The following is a 26,932-nucleotide window of genomic DNA, read 5'->3' on the forward strand; positions in this document are numbered from 1 at the left end:
ACACCAACCACAGACACTTCTGTCCACTGTTCACATGTCACAGGGTCCAACTCACCTCCAGAATTATTACAGAACGGGACGATTAAGCAAAACCTGATTCAGTTCATCACAAACAATGTTCAGGTCGCACAAGTATCTCACTGTCGAAGTAATCAATCTTGCTCAACATCGTGATACCTGAACTAATAGAATCCGTGTATTGTGAACCATAGTGTGCTCTCGTCTCACTGTATCCGCCACTGATTTGACTTGATGTTCAATAATACATTTGATTAGCTCTCATTATCACCTCGATGTATTGGTGTATTGTCAAATCTCACCCACACAATGTGTGTACACTCGGTGTTGTGAAATTGTTCGACGTGTACACACTTGTGACTTGTGTCGAGTGACGGTAGAACCGCGGTCACAGAAACAATCAAGTCAGCTCACCTAGTGAGCTATCCGACCAAATCGGCCATATCATTGTGGGAATGCGCTTCTGAATTCGGTCGAGCATTTGTGATTGGTCTACATGTAGATTGATAGTAGAGCGATGAGTGGAGAGACGTGTGGGTGTCAGTGATTGTGGTTCATGCGTGCATGCTTGCCGACTGCGAACGTGTAGAGCGACTATGTGGTTGATGGGTAGTCCTCGTCGACCAATTGATGAGCATGCAGTTGACAGTCGTTTCTTCATCTGTCTGATCAAGTCAGCCACGAGTGTTTTGTTTCCGTTCACTTGTGGAATGAGTTCGGGTGGACTATTCATCTGTGAACGACACCGACTTTTGACTTGTTGTTGATGCACGATTCCCACAAACTCTCATATGTATGAGACTAGTTGGATGGTGTTGATGAACTGGTGATATGTGACGTGAATCGATCGGTTGTGGAGAGTTGTGAAGAGGAGGACATACGTGATGTGTTGTTGATCAGTTGAAAGTGGGAGATGATTGTGTAGAGAATATGGCTAATATTCCGTGTGTAGAGAGACGAAGGGACAATGAGTATGAGATGAGTTTGTTCGATAGTATTATTTGAGAGTAGATGTGTTATGACGTGTAGTATTCTGTTGTGAAATGTTGTTATGGTTTGTTTGAGTGTAATGCGTTTTCGATGGAGGACGATTGTGGCGGCGGAAACGTGCTCCGGTAGCTTAGTTGGTTAGAGCGCCGTACTTATAATGCGGAGGTCGAGAGTTCGAGCCTCTCTCGGAGCACAGATTTCAGTGCAGTACACAACATCAACCTCAGGTCTGCAATCAGTGTTCCATGTGGCTGAGTATCCTGTGTGTGTGAATGTGTGCTCACTGCCATCTGCCTGCGTGTCGTGCACACAAGCATAGTGTGGTGACCGGACAAACACGAGTTCAGTGCACGGTCATATCTAATTGGCGAAGCTCGTTGGATCGGTCGGTGCGTTGTTGTTCAAATTGCCGACACTATTTATTGCTAGTGTGTTGGTGGTTTATCAGAGGTGGTCGTGACGATGGTGTTGGCTGCACGAGCTCGGTTTCAATAGTGACTGTGCAGCACCAGCACTGTCTCAATCATCTGGCATCATACGGGCGATATCACAAGTCATACGAACAGTCACGATCTGTGTGTGTGTGTGTGCGAGCAATGTGATACATGTCAAACTGTCCTCCTCTCGTGGACACTGTTGACCAGTGTGTTCTCTACCAGTCAACCGTTTACAGCTAATCATCCACTCTCAACATGAACCAGATGACCACACTGTTCAAACACACCAACCACAGACACTTCTGTCCACTGTTCACATGTCACAGGGTCCAACTCACCTCCAGAATTATTACAGAACGGGACGATTAAGCAAAACCTGATTCAGTTCATCACAAACAATGTTCAGGTCGCACAAGTATCTCACTGTCGAAGTAATCAATCTTGCTCAACATCGTGATACCTGAACTAATAGAATCCGTGTATTGTGAACCATAGTGTGCTCTCGTCTCACTGTATCCGCCACTGATTTGACTTGATGTTCAATAATACATTTGATTAGCTCTCATTATCACCTCGATGTATTGGTGTATTGTCAAATCTCACCCACACAATGTGTGTACACTCGGTGTTGTGAAATTGTTCGACGTGTACACACTTGTGACTTGTGTCGAGTGACGGTAGAACCGCGGTCACAGAAACAATCAAGTCAGCTCACCTAGTGAGCTATCCGACCAAATCGGCCATATCATTGTGGGAATGCGCTTCTGAATTCGGTCGAGCATTTGTGATTGGTCTACATGTAGATTGATAGTAGAGCGATGAGTGGAGAGACGTGTGGGTGTCAGTGATTGTGGTTCATGCGTGCATGCTTGCCGACTGCGAACGTGTAGAGCGACTATGTGGTTGATGGGTAGTCCTCGTCGACCAATTGATGAGCATGCAGTTGACAGTCGTTTCTTCATCTGTCTGATCAAGTCAGCCACGAGTGTTTTGTTTCCGTTCACTTGTGGAATGAGTTCGGGTGGACTATTCATCTGTGAACGACACCGACTTTTGACTTGTTGTTGATGCACGATTCCCACAAACTCTCATATGTATGAGACTAGTTGGATGGTGTTGATGAACTGGTGATATGTGACGTGAATCGATCGGTTGTGGAGAGTTGTGAAGAGGAGGACATACGTGATGTGTTGTTGATCAGTTGAAAGTGGGAGATGATTGTGTAGAGAATATGGCTAATATTCCGTGTGTAGAGAGACGAAGGGACAATGAGTATGAGATGAGTTTGTTCGATAGTATTATTTGAGAGTAGATGTGTTATGACGTGTAGTATTCTGTTGTGAAATGTTGTTATGGTTTGTTTGAGTGTAATGCGTTTTCGATGGAGGACGATTGTGGCGGCGGAAACGTGCTCCGGTAGCTTAGTTGGTTAGAGCGCCGTACTTATAATGCGGAGGTCGAGAGTTCGAGCCTCTCTCGGAGCACAGATTTCAGTGCAGTACACAACATCAACCTCAGGTCTGCAATCAGTGTTCCATGTGGCTGAGTATCCTGTGTGTGTGAATGTGTGCTCACTGCCATCTGCCTGCGTGTCTTTCATACAATTCTGTAGGCGCTCTGTAATTTTTTTCTGACTGATAATTGATGTTAAGCTTTTCTTAAAGTTTGTTTCATGGTAGTGTATATGTCTGACTATTTTATCTGCTTCTTGTTCTCGAGAGTAACCATCTTTTTGAGTATTAATATTGTCGGAAAGTTTTTATTGACTAGTCGATTCGATTATATATGCACAATTCGGTTACATACTCCTCAGAATGTCATGCTGTATTTTAATTCGCTAACTTATATATACTTCCTATGAAAGCGAAGTCTTATTTTAATCGATAACAAGAGCTCTTCAACAACTCTCACTTATCATCCAGAGTGTGTATGGTTGGCCCGGTATATTACTTACGTGAAGTTAGTTAGAAATACAAAACCTGAAAACTAACTCAATCCCTCTTAGCAACAGTCATAATAGTCTAGCTTTCCAGTGCTGTAAATATGTTATTACGAATTATCCTTAATTTATATTTCAATAAGTTATAAAGGAATTACAATACCTTGAATAACAGATGAACTAAGTATTTCTTATGAAATATCTTTACTATTTACTGGTTCTGAGAAGTTTCACAATAACATAACATTCTATACACTTTAATCAAGCGTCTGCTAGAAGTTTTCACGAATCAACAGTAGATTCATTAGTATTTATTGATTTATTCAAAGGGAGACTAGCATAATGTATACTATTTTGAACAATACTACCTATAGTTTAAATTAAACCAAATTTATGAAAATAAACTTTGTTCAAAAGGTTAGACACGAAGTTATTTTGATTTATATCCAAGAGAAAAAGGAAAAAACGGATTTTCCATAAAACACTCAATAAACCGATAGTTGATCGTTTTGTAGTGAACAAGAACACTAGTAGGTACAATCGAATGTATTTAGCACAAAATTACAGAGTTACTCGGTAAAATAGAAAAACCATATAGCAAATCGTTAATTTGCAAAATATCAATCCATCATATCAACCTGGACTGTTCCTGTTGTAAACATCAATCTATTGTCTCACAATTTATTGTTCATGTGTTTTCTTATCAATTGCATTGTGTTCCCGCTCTTTCTTTCTTGATCTTCTCCCATCTTCCGCTGCCAGACATTACGTTTTAAACTCGCGTCATATACTACTTATATCAATATAAGTAGCACATACCACAATTTCACTTCCAGTTATGTCAGTTCCTTTATTATTTAAAAAAGACTTTTTTTGTGTTTATAAAAATTCAAAATAATTCTGATTGGTTGATTTTATAAAATTATTGAATTTTTACAGACAGATAACGTGTTTTAATGACAAACACAAATAAAGTAATTTAAAGATATTAATATAAATAAATAAATAATTCTCTTATTATAAATAAAATATTTTTGTTAGAAAATAAAAACAAACAAGAAAACATTTTTTTAAATTTAAAACAAAAAAAAAGAAAGAAAACATGAGAGAATCTAATAAAGTTCAAGGAATATCAAAAATAAACAGATTTTCACCGTTGTTTCTATTTATTGATAAATATGATGATCATTATTTAAAAAAAACGACCCGAATTCATGAAAAAAATCAAGAATAAAGGAAATATTCCAATGACTCAGTGATTACTATCTTTTTTTTGCATTTTTTATGTACTTTCCAGTAATATGCATTATGAAAAATGTACTATTAATGTATTCAATATTGTTATTGTTATTCTTATTATTAATCATCATTGATAATTATTATATTATGTGTAATTCATGTCATTTACAAACCGATATTAAATTATTTCATTGTTCACATAAAGGATTAACAACATTACCTGGATTTATAAATGAAAATACAATTGAATTAGATTTATCATATAATTATATTGAAATATTACATGAAGATAGTTTTACACGTTTACAAAATATACGTAAATTAATTTTAGCTCATAATAGAATATATAAAATTACTGAACGTGCATTTCTACCGATTGTTAATACATTAATTTGGTTAGATTTAAGATTTAATCAATTAACATCAAATTTTCATAATCCATTCCCTGTGTTAGCATTTTCTCAACTTATTCATGTTCGTTATTTAGATTTAAGTGGTAATGAATTGAGTTATTTACCAGCAAGATTTTTATATGGTATGGGTAGGAGTTTAAATCGATTAGATATGAGTTTATTATCAAATAAAATTTATACAGAACCAGATACATTTAATGGTTTAAATCGATTACATCATTTAAATCTTGCTCATAATATATTTGCTAATCTTATGGAAGATGCATTGCATGGTCTAAGACCAGAACATTTTTCTTATTTAAATTTAGAAGGTGTAAAATGGATATGTGATTGCCAAATATTATGGTTTCGTCAATGGTTAAATCGATTACCAAAAAAAGCTTTATATGTTAATTCAAAACCGGGTGGAGAATGTGATTCACCATTACAATATCAAAATGTGGCATTAATGTATTTAAATTTAACCTCATTACAATGTGAACCGGAATTAATGCATACTGTACCATCTCATCATGGTGATAAAAATGATAAAAATAACGTGAAAATGAATCTTACTGATCATGTTACCACACCAATTCATGTATATGGTATACAAGGCGAAAATTTGACGTTAGTTTGTTCATTTATTAGTGAACCAAAAATGCATATTCAATGGTTTTACAATGGGATATTAATACAGCCACATTGGTCACATATTATTCAAACTGTTAGTCCTGGAATAAAATTTACGACTACATTATTTTTCAAACAATTAGATAAAACTATGGATGAAGGTTATTACAAATGTCAAGCTAGTAATTATAAAGGTCAGGCTTCAGCTACATTCTATGTTCATGTACAAAAATCAAATGAAAAAAGTAATCAGTTACAATTATTTAACGAAAATTTAAACAATGAAGTAGATTATACTTTTTTATTTAATCCGATTATAATTACAATCTTTATCGTAGTATTTAATGTTACATTTATAATAATTGGTTTATTTATAGTAAGATGCATATACAATAAACGATTATCGCATCAAAATCATAAAATAACATTGTCTAATGAAGGATTGAAAACGAATATTGAACCACATAATGTAAGTTATGAGAAGTTGATAACTTCAAATTGTGGTCCGAATAATAATAACAATAATATTCAGCCTTTTACACAGATTAATGTCAATCCTCTCAATAGTAATCAAAATCACAAAATATGCACTGATTTTATTTCCATATCTTCCAAATTACACAATGAAGATTTGAGTAATGTACAGGAAATCGATAGTATTCAACAGATAGACAATCGATTAAATGATGGAAATAAACGTTACCCAGGTGATTTATTAAATAATAACAATAAAAGTATATTACAAACAAAATTATTAAATCATTCAATGAAACAAGAAACACCTTCACCACAAAGTAGTGATATGGGTTATTTAACATCAAATGCATCTCAAAATTGTGAAAGTCCAGTTGATTTAAATCCAAATCATAATGAATATAACTCTTCAATAAAACAATCAAAACCTAGAGTTTATTATACATTAAGTGTAAGATCTGGAAATCATTCCCCTGAATTAATTTATTCTTTAAATAATACAAATGAAAAACATCATTTAACATGTTCAGTGGATCAAGATTGTTCAATATCTGATAGCTCATTATCACCAAAACAAATATCTTGTTCTCTTGAATCATATTCATTTCATCAACATTCTGGCAAGCATCAAAATAATACAAACGTTTGTCATGATAAGACATTTGATCAAACTTCCTGTCCAATACATGGATTAATAAATAAGAATGATAATGATTTCAATTCAAGTTATTTAATACAAAATCATAGTAATTCTGATTGTCCAATACACGGAAGTAACTCTTTTACAAATTTAGACAAATCTTCCCATAAAAATGAAAAAATGACTAAATAAATCTAAACGATATCCCAATAAATCTTTTAGTCTAAATTTAAATTATTCAAATAGGACTTTACTAGAATCAAAAAGATGAATTCCTTAGATAAAACTTACAGTAACACTGAAAATTTACAATAACATCATATAATTATCTGTACATAGTCAAATAATTTCGATTCATCAATCAATAGAATGAGTACCATCATATCAGGTAAACAACTTGCAAATTGATCTATTTATTGTTGATTGTATAGTTCTATTGTTATTTCAGACAATTATAAATGTAACTTAATAAAGTTTTAATATAAAAACAAATTATTGTAAATTAATGAAATTATGTAATGTTTAATTAATTTTCTAACTTTACCTAATGTATGATAGTTAGTAAGAGCATTTAATGTGGTACTTGACTAAAATTCTCAAATGAATAATCACAGTTCTTAGTTGAAATTAGTGATGCTGATGATATTCGATTTATTTTCCTTTTTCTTTTTTGCAAATGAGATATTGAATAAATCATGCGAATATAATTGCCTGTAACAACTTGTTAGATAATTTTCTCTAATTTTCTTGATAGGTTTTCTTACACAATGATTTAACATTAGACAAATAAGTTAGCTTTATGGAGATTTTATGGATGATAATTAGTATTTATTTGTATAAAATGCATAAATTTTGATTAGATACAAAATATTGTGGATATAATTATCTTAAACTTATTTCCATGTAATACATAAGTTTATCGTTATATTAATCGGTCTATTTTCTGACATGTTCCAATAGCCGGAATACCTAGCGTACAAATGTGTGAAGATGTATGCAAATTGTAATTGTTAGAATTATATATATGTATAACCGATTGAACTATAAGTTAGTATATCTCAAGGGGTCTTGAAAAGCAAGCTTTTAATATGACATTTTAAGATTTCCTGTAAATTAGTTTTAAATTTTATTGGTTGTCTAGGTTACTAATGAAAAGAAATTTTTATCTAATTGAATTATAGACCGTTTTCGAGGATATTAGTTCTTCAATTAATAGTTCAGTCCTCGAATTCGATAGTAACATTTCGGCAAAGATTGATACATAATCACTAGGCTGAATAATGTGAAGCATTTAGGAATAAAGTTTAACGGTTTGTTAACTTATCATTATCGTATATAAAATAACGTGTATGACCTTGTTAATTCGTTTTAGTGATTTTAATCTAATCTTAACAGTGTCAAAACAATAAAATTTTCAGAATAAAGTGAATTCATTCTATTTCATAGCCTCATTTCATCTGCAAACAGACTAAGATTACAAGGAATAATATAATAATTTAATATACTTTAACCATTGAATTTTCAAACGTAACCAAAAGCTATAAGAAGAATAAGATACGAAATAATATGATTGACTATAGCTGAGACTAATACGTGTATATATGTTTCAAGACAATAATAATAATAAAACAGAACAGAGTAGTTTGTAGTGGCCCGTATTCGATATAATCCTTAAAATTCGTATATAGCTCGTCTTGATAACCGTTCTATACAACGTCCCAACGGTATATTAATCAGAAGACAAATACGAAGTGTTGATTACGTTTATTACGAGACCACACACATATATCCAAATGTACAGATGCATTAAACAAGCATAGAAGAGTTGTGCCGAAAGGCAAGCAAGCGAGCGAGAGCCATAGCAAAGCAATTTTGACACGTATGGAAGATGACTGGGAAGCCAACTCCATTTTAGTCAAGCGTTACTCAATATTTATAGTCAGACGAAATTAAGCTACAGACATGTGATTGATAGGATAGGAAGGGCACACATATATACGCTCATATAAAAACAGTCTAGATTGATAAGCGAATAAATAACAAGGTCAACATATGACTCAAGTAGAATGAATAAAATGGGATATCCGAAAGCTAGAATAAGGTATATGGACTTGGCATAATAACTGACACTACATAGCCCCCTCGTAGAAAATAGCACATTTAAAAAATGTCTGTTTTCGAAAATAACACAAGTGATATGAAGCTAACGTTAACAATAAGTAGCCAAAAAAATTGTACAACACTCGATAAAGTACAGTGTCACATGAGGGGTGAGTGTATTATATGAAAATGTCATACTTATGCAAAAGAATACATGAATATAGAAAAGACGCGGACAAAAATGGAAACGTTAGCACGCGAATATGAGCAAATTAATGAGCGTACAAAAAATTAACATGTACTAATTCTATGACTGTCTGAACGATAAAATAAAACGTTTGTATGAGTGATTCAAATTATCGTGGAAATAGTAATAAATTGTTTGTGGGTATGACAGGGAAATAAATCGTCAAAATAAGTACAGTAGAATATGACAGAAATTGGTCTGTGATGCTGACGAACTAGTGAAATACGTTAAATATATGTTCTGTTGAGCCGCAGCAGAATAAATAGCATTGACTAGTGATGAGTGAATTCGAATTTAAATGCGTAACTCCCGTTCGTAGGATGATAATAGTTAAGTCGTGAAATGATAACTGCATCGACGGGTGATATTCGTTGCTGCACTGCAATTGATAATCATAAAATTTGAAGTCAGTGGATGTTGTCGTCTGCGTTATGACAAAGGCACCGAGTTATCGTTGAATATGTATTAGTAGAATGACCAGAGGAACAGAATAGTGACTGAGTAGATGAGGTACGTAGAGTCGTATTCCTTTTTGGTCATGAAGCCTAGAGTGGTTTGTGTGGTTCGAGGGAGACGCGCTCGATCTCGTTTGTTACAAGACCGTACCAAGGCATGACAAAAATACCAATACATATGATTAGTGATGGCGACGTATGAGACTGACTTGGATGTGACGAACAAGAGTGTATCTTTGAGAGGCTAGCTCTAAACTCTATGTTCTGATATGCAGTGCGATGGAAATAGAATAGTAGTTGCAGTACTCGAATAGCGTTTTTGAGTGATAAGTGATGCAGCATGTAGTTATGCACGTGGAAGAATAGATAAAATGAACGTAATGGTTACTAGTCATCTAGTCAGAAGCATCCACAGACATAATAGGAGGCGATTTCGAAATGAAAAATGTATGTTGTGATAACATAAATTGCTGACCTCGACTAAGTGAATGAATGCAATATTAGATCAAAATGACATGAAAAATTGGGACGAACTCACTTAAAGCAGGAAAATTTCACGTTTTTGAATAGTAAAAATATCCCAATGAGTTCTCACAAAGTTAAGTGGAATTTTCATAAAATGATAATTTGTTCGGTGAGTGATATGATTGCGAAAATGCCAATTTAGTGACAGCACGAACAAGATTAATAATTCCACATTCGGTCATGATATTGATAATGATGTAATAATAAGCATATAATGATAATTTGAATCGTAATTGAACAAACCGACGAATGGATCAATGAGAATGGTTGACATGAGTACAAAGTATCGATAAGATAATACGACTTGAGCATGTCCATACCATGATGCACAGGCTTTGCTGATTGCATCGGATTGGATATTGCGCTGGCTTCGCTGAATTTGTTCGTCGAACGTATAGAGTGCAGAAGTTCCTTCATCGACGTAGCTTGCTGCGTTGCGTTCGTCGTCGGCGGGCTCACCACTTTTGTGGCTCGCGAATCTGACTCCTATTTTAGAGCGTATGAATGATTGTATGGATGTTTGCTATTGCTGATTCTCGTATATCATCGTCGACTTAAATCGCGTTATCCAATAACGGAATTAAATAAGTCGAATAACGAGAATTGACTTGAGAATACGTATATTTCGAATATGAAGCGAACGAAACATAGCAAAGCAATTTTGACACGTATGGAAGATGACTGGGAAGCCAACTCCATTTTAGTCAAGCGTTACTCAATATTTATAGTCAGACGAAATTAGGCTACAGACATGTGATTGATAGGATAGGAAGGGCACACATATATACGCTCATATAAAAACAGTCTAGATTGATAAGCGAATAAATAACAAGGTCAACATATGACTCAAGTAGAATGAATAAAATGGGATATCCGAAAGCTAGAATAAGGTATATGGACTTGGCATAATAACTGACACTACAAGTTGGTGTTTTGGTTACTAACATTTAGTTTTTCGATAAACGGATTACTCGGTCGTATAGATAATGGTAAATAATCATTTAATTACTGAATGTAGTTTAATTTAAAGAAATACCTTTATATGGATTTGAAATTTGGAGGTGGTCGGACAACTGATGCAATTAAAAATCGGCTACCAGTAGCGATAAAAGCAACTTTCTATGAAGCAGAGCTGCGAATAACACTCTCTTGTTGGAACCTGTCTTCTGTATCAGTGAAAGACTAGCTTCCCCGTCTGCTCGTTTCTTTGTGCATCTTACAGTTCACCTGCTCTCGTGGAGCAAAGTACATAGGGTTTTGTCAGCGCTTGTTTTATAATTGTCTCTGATATTCAGTTGATTTTACACTCCTATTACGTTTAATTTTTGTTACAAAAACATTTTAATCATCTTACTTCGTTAACATTACAATCCGTTGCTAACTTAGTATAACTAGGCTTTCTGTCTGCACGCACACTATCCTTTATTGTTACTATTCGTATTGCGGAATCTAGTATTACAATCTTTCTATTACATTAGATTATTATTCTTTGTTCACATGTCCTCACGGAACTAGTAAATTAACAAAAAAGTTTCATAATATAATATACGCTTGTACAGCTTGATAATAAATTCGTTGAAAAGAGATCCCTTCGCTGAACTTCGTGCCTATAACATTTAATTGGGAATTATTGGATAATCTTAAAGAAGGGAGATTCACTTCAAAAATGTTTATTAGAACATTATGAACTAAGTAATGTAACTCTGAAAACCATCATTAGCTTTCTCTTGGAAGACAGACTAATAAATTCCTGTGTCCTATGTATGGATTTTCGTTTTCCTTTTACTCGGTTTTTTGAATTACTAAAATAATGAGGGTATATAAGTTTGCATATTCCAGGAAAGAATAGGTATACTCGTTGCCATTCAATGATTTAAAGTCTTTGTTCGTCGCATTTAACGTAAGCTCGGTGATGTTGTTATTAAAGATTTGACGCCTTGTATATATATACACGTTTCATTATTATTTTGTTGGTAAGTAATCACAACATTGACTGGAAAATCTATAGTTAAAGAAGCTCTGAGAAACTAATTAGAATTAGTTAAAATAACTCGATTTCACTAAATTTATAGAACTTCAAATAACAGTCTTTGTTTATTGCTTAAATATTGGCCAAAATAACAACAGTTTACTCATCCGATTGATACTGAAGTTAACTTTTAAATGTGTACGTTATGCCGGAGCTTTTCATCCAGAAGAAGTATGTTCAACCGTTCGTTTTACCTTGATCAACTTCTGGCCTAATTATTTAATAATCATTTCTATGATATGGTGACGCAATTTAGTTAATGTTCATATTCATAGCTTAAACTTATCTTATTCACACATCTTGCCATTATTCACTATTATTAATTATAACACTGCCAATGTTTTTAGAAAATTAATTCAGGACCCAGCCGTATTTACTAATTCGTATTTAATTCATATTATTCTGCATATTACATGATTTCTAATTTGTAATTACATCATTATCTCTCTTACCACAATGTTGATCATATTTATTCTGATCAATAATCTCATTATTTAATTTAACGTACATTCAAGTTAACACTTCGTATTAATCACCCGGACATTAACGATTTGATTTGATTCTGTGCTACAAACAATCCTAAATTCACAGGCCAGATTTTGAGATTATTAATTTGGATGTATTGTAGAACCTGAACAGAAATTATTAAAAATGAATATTCTTCGTTCATATTATGGAATATGACAGTGATTAAAATGTCTAATTGCCAATGGACTAGTTTATCCAAACTATTTCACTAATATCTGCTACTTGTTATGAATAATTTTAAATACTGTATATACGTATGACGCCTAGATAAAGATCGTATCTAAATAAAACCTCAGAGATTACATACATTTCAGGTTTGTTGGTTTGTCTCAGTAAAAAGTTACAAAAGACAGTGTTTCCGTTGATTGATAAAAAAAACTACTGTCAGTTAAACAATTAAGTCTGTTTCATTTAGAAGGAAGCATGTCTAATTCCTGTTATTTTTTAATTTTTACAAACATTAATGAATATTTCACTGGCTATCATGCTGAAATAACAACCACATTATTAAGCATTCTGAAATCTTATAAGATAAAATAAAATCATTAGTGTTCACTTAGATTATTTGCAAGATATCATAAATAAACAACCCTTATCTAAATACTTCCCTGTCTATAGATCTTTAATTCACAAAATCTAAATGAGATCAACAAAATAAAAAAGGAAATCATAAAACATCAAAACACAATATACATTTTGAGCCAGGGGGTCGAAACAGGTCCGCAGAACAGAAAATGTAAACTTTCTATGATAATTACTAAGGAACTTTCATTATATAAAGTTTCAACAGGAAATAATTTAATTGTTTGCTAGAAAGATCAACGACAGTTGATTTATTGAGAATTAACCAGTTTATCTATCCAGGCTATTCTATCATTTGAAATGTGAATTTACTACGTTGGGAGTTGATCCCATTAAGAATAAGTTTGTTTATTAGATGTGGCGTATGTAAGTTAACATTCTTCGGTCATCAGATAAATTTCGTTTGTAATATAATATTTCTAAATTTTGTCGAAGGATTTTCTCAGGATCATTTTAAATTTGGATTTCAGTACCTTAACTAAGATCACTCAAGTTTGTTTGTTATAAAATAAATTTACAAATTATCCATATACTTTGATCAGGAATGTTTTGAAATATTAATAAGTAAATACTGAAATAAAGCGTATTTATGTTTTGCTTTGTTATCGTCTGATTTTTATACCGAAATACACACTTCCCATATATGACCCCAACTAGCTACATGAGTAAAAAGACTTAGAATGAATAAAAAGCGATACTGGCAAATCGAATCCATTTGTACATAAAGTCATTTAAGTATGTATAATCCTCGAATAAGCAAACCAAATCTCGACCAACAGCGTACCTCTCACACACGGTTCAGCTTTGAATAAGCCTATGAGGACAGCAAGTGATATGTCTTTATTGGTTCAGTTTATAATTTTATCAATTCATTTAGTGTTAATTATTTGTTGCCTACTAGTATTAAACATTGTTTCATGGATTTGAACCTTACTATCACGAACAATATACAATTCCTAGTTAATCCATACCATGTATTAGATTCAAGACTTTTGTTTTGTAATGGTAATAAAATTGACAGAACGATTTCTAATGTTTGTTACAATTATTTCGTCTAAAATATTAGAAAATTACTAAAAGAACCTAAGTTTTCAATAAGGTTTTTATGATAAAATCATATGATGAGTTTAAGGGTCTTTTTTCAAATATAAACGAACTACATCTCTATGATACATTGTTACTATATTACAGTTAATTTATTTCAATATCACTAATCATCCATTTCTTTAATTGCTGAAACCTACTTCTAAGCATCTATAAACATACATATAAATAGAAATTACAAATCGTAACACTAAGAAGTAAATCATGTTTGTATAATTTAACTAAATGAAAAACAAATTACAATGAAAATTAATAGATAGTGATTTTCTATACAAATTAAAATGTAAACATTTAATGTTAATTCACTTTGTAATGTTTTGCTTGTATCTTCCCATTGAGGTTTAAGACTGTAATTGATCAGTATGTTATTGGCATATGTGCATACTGTACGTATGCCTCGATATTGCCTTAATTCACAAGCTTTTATACGCAAAGATGGATAGTGGCTAGCATTGGAATCCAGGATGCGCGTTTCGTCCTATTTGGGACTCGTCAGCTGGATGTACCTGCATCTCAGAGTTGATGTTCACTCAGGGACTCGAACCCAGTACCATTCGCTTTGAACGCCATCGCGTTATCCACTCAGTTAGTGAGTCCTAATAGCCACTTGCTTGTGTGCCTGTAGCTCTCCCAGAGTTACTGCCGGTCCCAAGCCCGGGTAAAGGAGGAGGGTTGGGCATGGGGTTATCGTCCCCATCCCGTAGAAGACTAACTCGCTAAAAATACGCCTACCAGAAAAAATAATTCAAACCATTTTAACTCTGCTCTGAAAGTTAGAAGGTCTTCATTTAGAAGAATTATGACGCTTCATGGTGAAAGCCAAGTTCCTTCGGAAGCCACGAGGCCGATGCCCCTTCTAACAACCAGAGCAAAAATTTTTATAGGTACATGGAACGTCCGAACAATGTGGGAGACCGGGAAGACCAGTCAAATAGCAACGGAAATGAGGAGATACAATTTGGCAGTACTGAGAATCAGCGAAACACATTGAACCCAAGCTGAACAACAAAGGCTGAATACGGGAGAAATGCTATACTCCAGTCACGAAGAGGAAAATGCTCCACACACTCAGGGAGTTGCTCTAATGCTGTCCAAAGTAGCACGAAATGCACTTGTAGGATGGGAATCTCACACATCCAGAATCATCAAAGCATCATTCAAAACAAAGAAGGAGGAGATCTTAATGAATATTATCCAATGTTATGCACCCACCAATGATAGCAACGACGACATTAAAGATCAATTCTACGAGCGGCTGCAGTCAATCATAGAGAAGTGCCCAAGAAACGACCTCACCATTCTGATGGGAGATCTAAATGCCAGTCGGAATAGACAACACTGGATATGAAGATATCATGGGACGACATGGACTGGGACAGAGAAACGAAAATGGAGAAAGATTTGCAAATCTGTGTGCATTCAACAAATTGGTCATAGGAGGCACAATATTTCCGCACAAACGTATATACAAAGCTACATGGATCTCACCGGACCACATCACAGAGAACCAGATAGATCATATCTACATCAATAAAAAATTCCGAAGAACAATAGATGTGAGAATCATGAGAGGAGCTGATATAGCTTCAGATCACCACCTAGTTGTGGCCAATTTAACACTGAAGCTAAAGAAGAACTGGACAACTGGACAAACAGCACCACAAAGGTTCAATACAGCCTCCCTTCGAGATACTGACAAGCTCAATGAATTCAAGATAACTCTCAACAACAGGTTCTAAGCCTTACAGGATCTATTGAAGAAAGAAGAAACTACCATTGAGAACAACTAGAAAGGTATCAAAGAAGCATTAACTTCAAAGTGTCAAGAGGTTCTGGGCCTAAAGAAGCACCATCATAAGGAATGGATCTCTATAGAAACACTGAACAGGATCAAAGGAAGAAAGAACAAGAAGACAGGAATTAACAACAGGCGAACACGAGCAGGGGAAGTCCCAGCACAAGCTGAGCACACAGAAGCAAACAAGCAAGTGAAGAAGAACATTAGAGCCGACAAGCAGAAATAAGTGGAAGAACTAGCTGCAAGTGAAGGAAATATGAAACAGCTTTATGATACAACGAAGAAACTAGCAGGGAAATATAGTAAACCAGAGAGACCGGCCAAGGATAAAGAAGGCAAGCATATCACTGAAATTCAACAACAGCGTAACAGATGGGTAGAATACTTCGAGGAACTCCCGAATAGGTCGGCTCCAACGAATCCACCGGACATCGAAGCAGCACACCCAGATCTTCCTATACATGTCAATCCGCCAACGAAGGAAGAAATCAGAATGGCCATCAGACAAATCAAGAGCGGGAAAGCAGCAGGACCCAACAATTTACCAGCTGAAGCACTGAAGTCAAACATCGAAGTAACTACAAACATGCTTCACCTTCTATTCAAAAAGATTTGGGAGGAGGAACAAGTGCTGATGGACTGGGAAGAAGGACACCTCATCAAGATCCCAAAGAAAGGAGACCTGAGCAAATGTGAAAACTACAGGGGCATTATACTACTGTCAATACCAGGAAAAGTCTTTAACAGAGTGTTGCTGAACCGGATGAAAGATGCAGTAGACGCCCAACTTCGAGAACAACAAGCTGGATTCCGTAAGGATCGATCGTGCACAGACCAAATTGCAACACTACGGGTCATCGACGAACAATCAATTGAGTGGAACTCGTCACTGTACATCAACTTCATTGATTATGAAAAGGCATTTGACTGTAGATAGTGGCTGTGCTTCGATAATTAATCACCCTCGAACCGTTATCGTATAATCTTCAACGATGTTTGAAATCAGAAGGCAAAAAGAAGCAGCTACTACAGTTTATTTAGTAGATAATTCGGACCAGACAGCAGAGAGGCAAAATGAATGAGCAAGCGAACTACGATTGTAGCAGTAGCAGTAGCGAGTAGTTGTAGTGAATGGGTGCAAATGTACACATATATATATGTATAGGAAAATGGATGAGTCAGCGAATAGATTAAGCAGTTAATAATGAAGCTAGCAGAATGAATACATGCGTAGGCGCTAAACAATGTTCAAGCATATGTATTTCATACAAGCATAATAATAATGATAATACAACAAGTTGTTATATCATGGATGACTTTGTCCATTAAATAGGTCAACAAAAGACCTTGACTGAACTAAACTCGATTGCACGTGAGTCACTATAAACGTTATAGAAACATCTTCGACACTACGGAGTTCCTAAGATGATTGTCAACATTATCCGGGACTCATACGACGAACTATAGTGCAAAGTAATGCATGGAGGACAGCTGACAAACGCATTCCAAGTAAGGACCGGATTCAGACAAGGCTGTCTACTCTCTTTCTTCCTCTTTCTTCTCGTGGTCGACTGGATTATGAAGACCTCGACATCTGAGAGAAAACACGGAATACAATGGACGGCTCAGAATCAATTAAACGATTCGGACTTCGCAGATGACCTAGCCCTCCTATCGCATAAACACCAACAAATGCAGATGAATACAGTCAGTGTAGCGGCAGTCTCTGCATCAGTAGGCCTCAACAGACACAAAGGGAAAACCAAGGTCCTCAAATTCAAAGCGGGGAACAGCAATCCAATCACTCTTGATAGCGGGACTCTGGAAGATGTAGAATCCTTCACATACCTGGGAAGCATCATCGATGAACAAGGAGGTTGAGATGCAGACGTAAAAGCAAGGATTGGCAAAGCAAGGAAAGCATTCCTACAATTGAAGAACATATGGGGCTCAAAACAACTTTCAACCAATATCAAAGCGAGAATCTTCAATGCGAACGTCAAGGCAGTTCTACTGTACGGAGCTGAAACTTGGAGAACTACAACAACCATCATCAAGAAGGTGCAAGTATTTATAAATAGCTGTCTACGCAAGATAATCAACATCCATTGGCCGGATACCATCAGCAACAGACTTCTGTGTGAGAGAACAAACCAGCTTCCATCTGAAGAGGAAAATAGGAAAAGACGATGGAAATGGATAGGACATACATTACGCAAATCATCAAACTACATCACGAGGCATGCCCTGACTTGGAATCCTGAAGGGAATCGGAAAAGAGGAAGGCCAAAGAACACATTACGTTGGAAAATAGAAGCAGATATGGAAAGAATAAATAACAACTGGAAGGAGCTGTAAAGGATTACCTAGGGCAGGGTTGGATGGAGAATGCTGGTGAGCGGCCTATGTTCCTTCACTAGGAGTAACTGGCGTAAGTAAGTAAGTAAGTTGTGCAATGTTAATTTAATGGAACATGGCGAAAATGTGTACATTCGTTTAAATTCAAATAATTTTTTTCACTTGTTTTGTTTCTGTATGTTTCTTTATTGTTTTTTAATGTTAATTTATCTAATAAAATGAAATAACTGATAAATTCTCTATATGCACTAAACATGTTATTTAGAAACAAATAATATGACCATAAACTAAGGAAAGATTTTGGAAAAGAAACATTTGTAGATATATTCAATTTTTAAAGTATCTCTAAAATTTTAGTTCTTTTTTGACGAGACGGATGAAGATGATAGCTCATTGTCGTAGATCGGTTGAAGTTAGACATGAACAGAACTGGATCCCGGTTCAGTGGTTTAAAGGTTAAGAGTTCGCGCTCGAGATCGAAGGTCCTAAACGTCACGGTCGGAATGGACAACATCGAGTATGAAGATATCGTGGGACGACATAAACTGACTGGAAGACAGGAATGAGGATGGTGACAAGCTTGCAGATTTATGTGCATTCAACAAATTGGTTATAGGCGGCAATATATTGCCACACAAACGCATAAACAAAATTACATGGGTCTTACCGGACCACACTACAGAGAACCAGAAAGATTATATTTAGATCACTGAAAATTCAGAAGGACAATGGAAGATGTAAGAACACAGAGAGGAGCTGATATAACTTCAAGTCACCACCTGGTGGTTGCCTAGATGAAACTGAAGCTAAAGAAGCAATGGACAACTGGGGAAACAGCATTGTAAAGGTTTGTTACAGCTGTAGTGTCGGCTACTATGTCAAGCCTACATAGCCCATTCTAGCTTCCGGACAGGTAAAACCAAAGTCAGAATCTTCAATACGAACGTCAAGACGGTGAGTTCGACTGTACGAAGCTGAAACTTGCAGAACTACCACAACCATCACCAAAAACGTACAGTTATTTATAAATAATTGTCTACTCATGATATTCAATGTCCGTTGACCGGATACCACCAACAACGGACTATTTTGGCAGAGAACAAACCAACTTCGAGCTGAAAAGGAAGTTAGGGAAGTACTCTGGAGATGGATAGGACATACATGAATCACGAGGCAAGTGAAAACTTGAAATCTTGAAGGGAAATGGAAAAGAGGAAGGTCAAAGAACACTGTGTCATGAAAGGGATAAATATCAACTGAAAACAAGTGGAAAGCATTAACCAAAACAATGTTCAGTGGAGAATGCTAGTAGGTGGCCTATACTCCTCTACGATGGGTATTAGGAGCAAGTGATCCATAAACGTATATCCTGAACTCTAATTCTAACTTCAACCTAATCTACAAATACTAAAATTTACATCTTACTCCCAAATCCTAAACTCTTAATCCTAGTCATCTAATTGTAAATCATTCAGATATATTTGGTATCTTCCGATTGATTGAATATAATCAAGATCTTACTAAAGTCGATTACCAAGTTGCTCAAGCTCACCTTTGTAAGACAATTTTACAAAATATTTAAATCTTCACTGATTAAATTTTAAAGGAATGTAAGGTAAATGAATTCAATTTGATTTTTGTTTTCAGCATTTATTGATGACCTTTTATATGGACGTTTATTTTGATGCTAATTAGGACGATTATTGCTATCAGATTACCGTCATATATAATCATAGACTTAAATCGCGTAATTGAATAATGGAATTAAAAAAGTCAAATATGTGAATGAATTTCGAATACGTAGATATCTCACACAGTCGTTGAACTGGACAGACAATCAGGGAAACGCAGCGAAGAAAGTGAAGCGAGAGAGCGAGGCGAAACGAAAGGACATGTATTGGAGAAGGCGATTAAGCCAACTCGATTTAGCCAAGGGTGACTCGATATCTGTAGTCAGACCAAAAATATGTTACAGACATGTGGCTGGTCAGATAAGAAATGCACACACATACGATCATATAAAAAACAGTCAGAACTAATAAGCGAATAAGTGACAGAAAGAATGAATAGATTAGTGTGTTCAAAGGATAGGATAACCTATGTGGGCCTGATAAAGTACCAGTCATTTAAAACCCAATACAGAACGCCCTATTTAATTCAACAATCAGCGACTATTTGCTATCTTTAATCAATTAATGGACCATGTGAAAAACAAGTTAAAATCAAATATATCTCATCGATACAATTTAGCATTAAAACATCGTTTTTTGTTGTTGTTTTACCTTTCTGATCTTCGCTTAGCTGTGCCCAATGAACTATTTGGGATATTATTATTATTGTTACATTGGTCTATTTTTTCGTTCAGTATAAAAATTCATGCATCTCTGATATTTTAAACTTATAATTTATACAGCTATTCTTCGTGACCTTAACTTCATTCTGTCTTATTTCTTTGTAACCTTAACTAAAATACAGTTGTTAACGTGTCTACAGGTGAGAATCTTCAATTTTAACATCATATAATTCTAATGACGTTGTTTAAACTTCCAAACAAATGTTTTTGAAAATATTGGTAACTTAAATATTTCCTAATTCTATCATGATTATTATATAGTATGTTCATTTCCTATAAATATTTCGATACTGTGGAAAAAATGTTACCATATGTTTTTGACAGGTTGCATGAAACACATAGAGAATCGGTCAAATTTTCCTATTTGATAAACAAACAGGTAAATTAGGACAATTACTAGGAGAATTTACACCTTTCATGACAAAAGACGTATATTAATACAATTGATCATTTTGTAATGACTGATTTTATATTGATTAGTTATTAGTGAGGGTTAAGTACTGTGGATTAGGTTGCAACTGTTTCTTTAAGTTGGATGGAAATCAGCAACAAAGTCTACGCTCTGGTTTTGTACTACTGTGGTACGTGCTACTGATGTCGACAGATATATGTAGGGCGTGTATCACCAATTGAAAGTGAGATTCCTGGCGGGAGAATGTTATGAAGATCAAAGAGAAAAGAGCGAGAACAGAGAGTGATTGATGTGGAATCGAAGAATCAGCAAAGTCTGATGAATATTTTGCAAATGAAGTATTTACTGTATGGTTCTCAGATTTCACCAAGACCTTCTGTAATGAGAGAGGGGTTTTGTGGATATTATAGTAATTTAATAGTTGAATCCATGAGTCAATTGAAGCTAGACCACCATGGAAAACCTGGAAGCACTGGACAGCCGCTTCATCCAAGTATGGGATTCGTCAGCACTGCCCATCCACCATCCCGCTCCGTGAGATTCGAACCCAGGGCCTGTCGGTCTCTGTAATGTTGTATTAAACTAAATTTATTTGTCTCCGCTTGTGTTATCGTTCACTACACTACAAGTACCTAGATATAACTTATCTTTATTCAAGTTATCTTAGTGCCCAGGTTTTAATAATAATACTTATTGACTAGGATTTTTAAGCATAACCAATAACTATTTGTTTACTGGAAATAGGTAAAAACGAGTTATTTAAGTATTTTATAAAATACTTATTATTAAAGTTAACGTGGACCAAAGATTTGTAACAGACCGATAGTTTCTCATTTCAAAGGTCACTCATACTGATACGAAATTGGTAATGTTAATTAATTTTAAAAGAATTAATAATCAAAGGATTTTTTCATAATGATACAATGGTTAGCAAAGTTATGAAAATCATAGAGATGGTATATAACTTTTTTTATCACTGTGTTTATTTGTAAGTAAAGTTTACCAAAAATGAAATTTCTTTCTGAATAACGGTTCTATTTTCCGAAATCAATTCAGTTCATTTTTGTCACCATACATCACATGATCATGCCACGTCTGTACACTTCCTACAGTGACTAATATCGACACAAGGTTTTCCTCCATTATAAAAGAGGCAAAGTACCATGTTAATCAATGACTAAGTTTAAATAGAACAGTATGAATCTTGATACCGACAAAGTGTATATTCAGTTGAAATCATATATAGCTACATAACACTTAAGAGAAAATATAAATTATCAAAATTGTATTGCCTTGTATTTGACTGGAAGAAATAGATCACTGGATTCAATCCAATTCATTATTGAAAACTCCTGACATAACGGCCGTCCAATGCTTCCAGGTTTTTTATGGTGGTCTAGCTTCAATTGACTCATGATTTCAATCTGTGAAATTAGGAATGTATTCATATATATATCATGTTTGATTTTACTGACATCAAAAATTGTTCTCATTCAGCACTGTACTTTTAATCTATAATCCGGAAACTCTACAATCGAGTCCATTAACATACAGTAATGTATTATCAAAATGGAATATTTAGCACAAGAATATCAACTAATAAGTGTTTGAATTATTTTTTTTATTGTATATATTAATGAGACGCATTGAAAAGTGTTTTTTTACGGTCATTATTTGGCATTTGGGTATAGACCTTCGTCCAAGCTAGAATGATGTCTTTAAAACCAGGAACATAATTATTGCACACAGTAGACCAAAATATGCATTATAACTGTCTGACTAATTGGTATGATTACTAGATATGATTAAAGTAACACAATAGAATGAATTCTTAACTTTAAATATAAATCATTTTATAAGACAAAGCTAGTAACCAACTAATTGAATGGAGTACGAAATTCATACTTATATTATTAAATGTTCATTTAAAACAGCTTACATATAAGTTGTATAACAATAAACAAAGGAGTAATCATATATTAGGGCTTCAAAACAAATAATAATTCTTTACTTCAATCCATCATAACAACTTAATTCTTTATCTGAAAGGAAGCAATTTTTCAGTATTGGGATTTTTCAGATTGAATTCTTTTACGTCCTATATTGTTCCTTTTTAAAAACAAACAAACAAACTGAATTCGATTAAATTTAGCGAAAACTAGTAAAAGATATAAAAAATGATTTTTCCCAGTTTATGTAAATTTCTAGATAAAAAAACAAACAAACATCACTGTCTTATAGTTGTATTCAGTTTCCCTAATCAATTGAAACTATGTCATTATGTCTAAGTAATGTTAAGCTAACAAACTAAAATTACACTTAACTACTATTGTGATTATCATTTTTTTTTAAATTTGCGTTTTAGATTGAAAGTCAAACATTTCATTGAAACAGTGTACACTTATTGACTAACATCAATTTACAAAGGAAATATATATCTAATTTTATACTTTTTAAAGAAGATTCAATTTGTTATTGAATAGGTGAGAAAGTAGTGAATTTTTTTTTTCTCATTAAGATCATTAAAATTATTGGCGGGAAATTTTTTTCAAAAAATCATTGCGACGAAGAAAGAGTGAGTTTTATGACTTATCTAAAAAGTGTGAAGAAACTATTTAAATTATATACCTATTTGTATACATAGTATAAAACAAAAAAAGAAACATTTTATTCAATTAGGTGTATTCATTGTATATCAAATGATAACTTTATTAATTAATCGGTTTGAAGAAAGGTAATTTTGTTTTTCTACATAAATTATTTTTAGAATTTGTTCAATTTGAAGTCAATTTTATCCCCGTAAAATATTATAGTCAAATATTCTGAGAAAACCCCATATCTTGATAATAATCATGACAATAATAACAAAAATAATGACGTGCACAATAGTGACTAGTTTAAAGTAGGATCTGAGATATTTTGAGTAGATGTAATCAGTCAGGGATGAAACCACCAACATTACTAAATAACTAACTGTTTATATCACAATCTGATTAAAGCTAAATATATGAATCAACGTAGTGATCTGAGTGTCTAGTCGTTGATGCTAGTTTTAAAGGTCCTTGGTAGAATTCATAGCAACCATTCTGAGTAAATACTGCCAATGAAATGTGAGCTCTCTGAAAACATCTGCTTAGTATCCACTACTTTTCAGTGTTTTTCCATATGATGTCAGCGCGCAATGTTTAACTACACTAAAAAGTGTTTTTATTTTTTTAGAAATTTCATATCACAATACAAGTGTGTTAAATTCATGAATATCATGCCGATAATCAATATTAGCGAGCTAGATGGTGAGGATTTTTTCTTCTCAATCACTTTAGTCAATTAAAACAAACACATTGATAAATTCAGATGACTGAGAAATGATTACCGAAATTATTGATAAGAAAATATTTGCTAACTATATTGAGATTTATATTCAGTTCTTGATCATCTGATACAATCTATGTTTAGGGATATTTTAGCATAGTAACTATTATTTTGGAATTTCAAATATTCTATTGTGCATCCTCTTACTGATAAGATTAAATGATTTAATAAGTAAACCTTCGTTAAAACACAATCTAATTCGTAATAAGCAAGTATCACCTTTTTCCTGATAAGAAACAATGAATGTTGTTTACTCTGGATTTTTATGTCATTTAGCTCCTGCTATAATAAATGACCTAAAAGTTATATGCAATATTTTATCAATGACAAAGTTAATTTTGGACCAAGGACGAAATTCAATTGCAAGTATTCAGCTACCAATCTAGTAGCTTTATATCGGAAAGCTGCTCACTGAAACATTCGAAAATGAGTAACTTTATCCCTCGTTTTTTTTCGCAAGGGCTTCTACCAGTTTACTTGCCACGTGCTGGAGTATATACATTGGAGTTACAGGAAACAAAGGTTATTGTATACATTTCCGAGCATATTACATTAAAAACTACATGTTGCAAACAATTCAAATACTCATTACTTGCATTATAGTGAAGGTGTTGATATTACAGAATTTAAAAAAAAACAATTAATGAGTTCAAATTTACTGAGCTTTGTTGAATCAGCAACCACTAAACAAGTTTAATCATATTTATTCAGCCAAAAAACCACTATGGTTATTCTTGTATTACTCAGGTGATTTCACTTTTTCATATAGAAACTTTACCCGTTTCACCTTGTTGATTACCCATTTATCAAGGTCATTTTATCCAACTTAAGACAATAATTTTCCATGTTTAAAAACTTACAGACCTTCCCTAATCAGTTCTCCCACTTTATATACTTAATCAACAAATAAGTAACCTTGTGAATCACTGCTTCTCAATTTTACCAAATTATCTGTGAGTCAGTTTCAACTTTTATTAAAAATTTCCCATGAAAGTGCTAAAACACATAAACACTTGCTCGTTTAATAGTTATTGCTATGAGATTTAAGTTGTAAGCTATTCAGAAGAACCCGTGAAATGAAAAATATCACGTTTGACTACTACAACTACTGTTCTCACATTATCGAACCTTAAGAATCCGGTGTATGAAATATCAGGTAAAAATTCGATTGAAGAGTTTGACCAAAAAATGTACATTTATATATTACCCCAGCGAAAGTTATTTATTCAATGATTCTGTTACATATTTTTATCGTAATCACTCACTGCTCTATACATTGAAGAGATTTTAGTATAGTTATTAACTCAAGAAAATCATTTCATATCAGATATTCTTATTGGTCAAGTTAATTATATTAACTAGGAAACTGAGTATGATTGATTTGAAATGGCAAAATCAAATTAACTTCATGTTTTTGGATCACATGAATAGATAATTTATGCTACTTTTATTTTACCTCAAATTGTATGAATCTTTGAATACAATTATGTTATATCAAAGTCTCCATAGTGAATTAGATTAACCAACTTCTGAATAACTTTCTATGGTCCTATAATTTTGGACAGGTTTTTGCCTAATTAAATGGAAAATACATTTATTTGAAATTGAGCTTGAAAAAGAATAGAAAAACAATCTCATACAATAGTATTTCGTGAACAAAAGAATATGTTTATATAACGTATAATACTACTACTACTACTACTACTACTACTAATAATAATAATAATAATAATAATAATAAACAGAACGTACATCCCTTAACATGAATAAATTAACCATTATCAAACAAAATTATCATTACAAAATACGTTAATAAAAGCATTCTATATATCTGAATTTCTAGCTTCTCTATTTATATGTAGCTCAATAATTGAAATAGATATTACCAAGTAGATAATTAGTAAATCAATTGTCCTAATATTACAAGTTAATTCAACGTTCCAGAGTTGTATCATCAGTAGATTAACTTGTTAGTATTTCCATAAATATTACATTTAGCACTTGGATGTATTTCGATGTTTTGTCAAATCAATCTTTCACAAGGTTTTAGCTTTTAGAGCCCCGAGAAATGACTTTCTTGAATCGAAAAACAATTTCTAAGCCATTTCTAAAAGTTTTGAAGTATAACTGAAAAAAACTTGACAAATACCTGATGGGAATGATAATTTCGGAAAGGGTTTACTATTTGGAAGAGAAATGTCAACAATTTTCTAATTATATAATTGATCATTGTTCGATAACCAGTGTAGCTCACAGTCTTTTTTTTTTGTAAAAATTAAAAACTAAATTTTGTAAATTCAACTACTG

At 33.6% G+C, this 26,932-nt stretch overlaps 1 protein-coding gene across 1 annotated transcript in view; it reads left to right on the plus strand.

Moving 5' to 3' along the window:
• Positions 1-4,668: 4,668 nt before the first annotated feature.
• The window catches only part of MS3_00007598 (uncharacterized protein), a gene marked incomplete at its 5' end in the record, with an annotated part of 34,207 nt that continues 11,943 nt past the window's right edge, over positions 4,669-26,932 (plus strand). Inside the window, one exon of the mRNA XM_012945004.2 lies at positions 4,669-7,150. Within this exon, the coding sequence (XP_012800458.1) occupies positions 4,669-6,954 (2,286 nt within the window). The 3' untranslated portion in view covers positions 6,955-7,150. The remainder of the gene's footprint in view (positions 7,151-26,932) is intronic.

The sequence above is a fragment of the Schistosoma haematobium genome, chromosome 4 (assembly GCF_000699445.3).
Source record: "Schistosoma haematobium chromosome 4, whole genome shotgun sequence".
Taxonomy (NCBI): domain Eukaryota; kingdom Metazoa; phylum Platyhelminthes; class Trematoda; order Strigeidida; family Schistosomatidae; genus Schistosoma; species Schistosoma haematobium.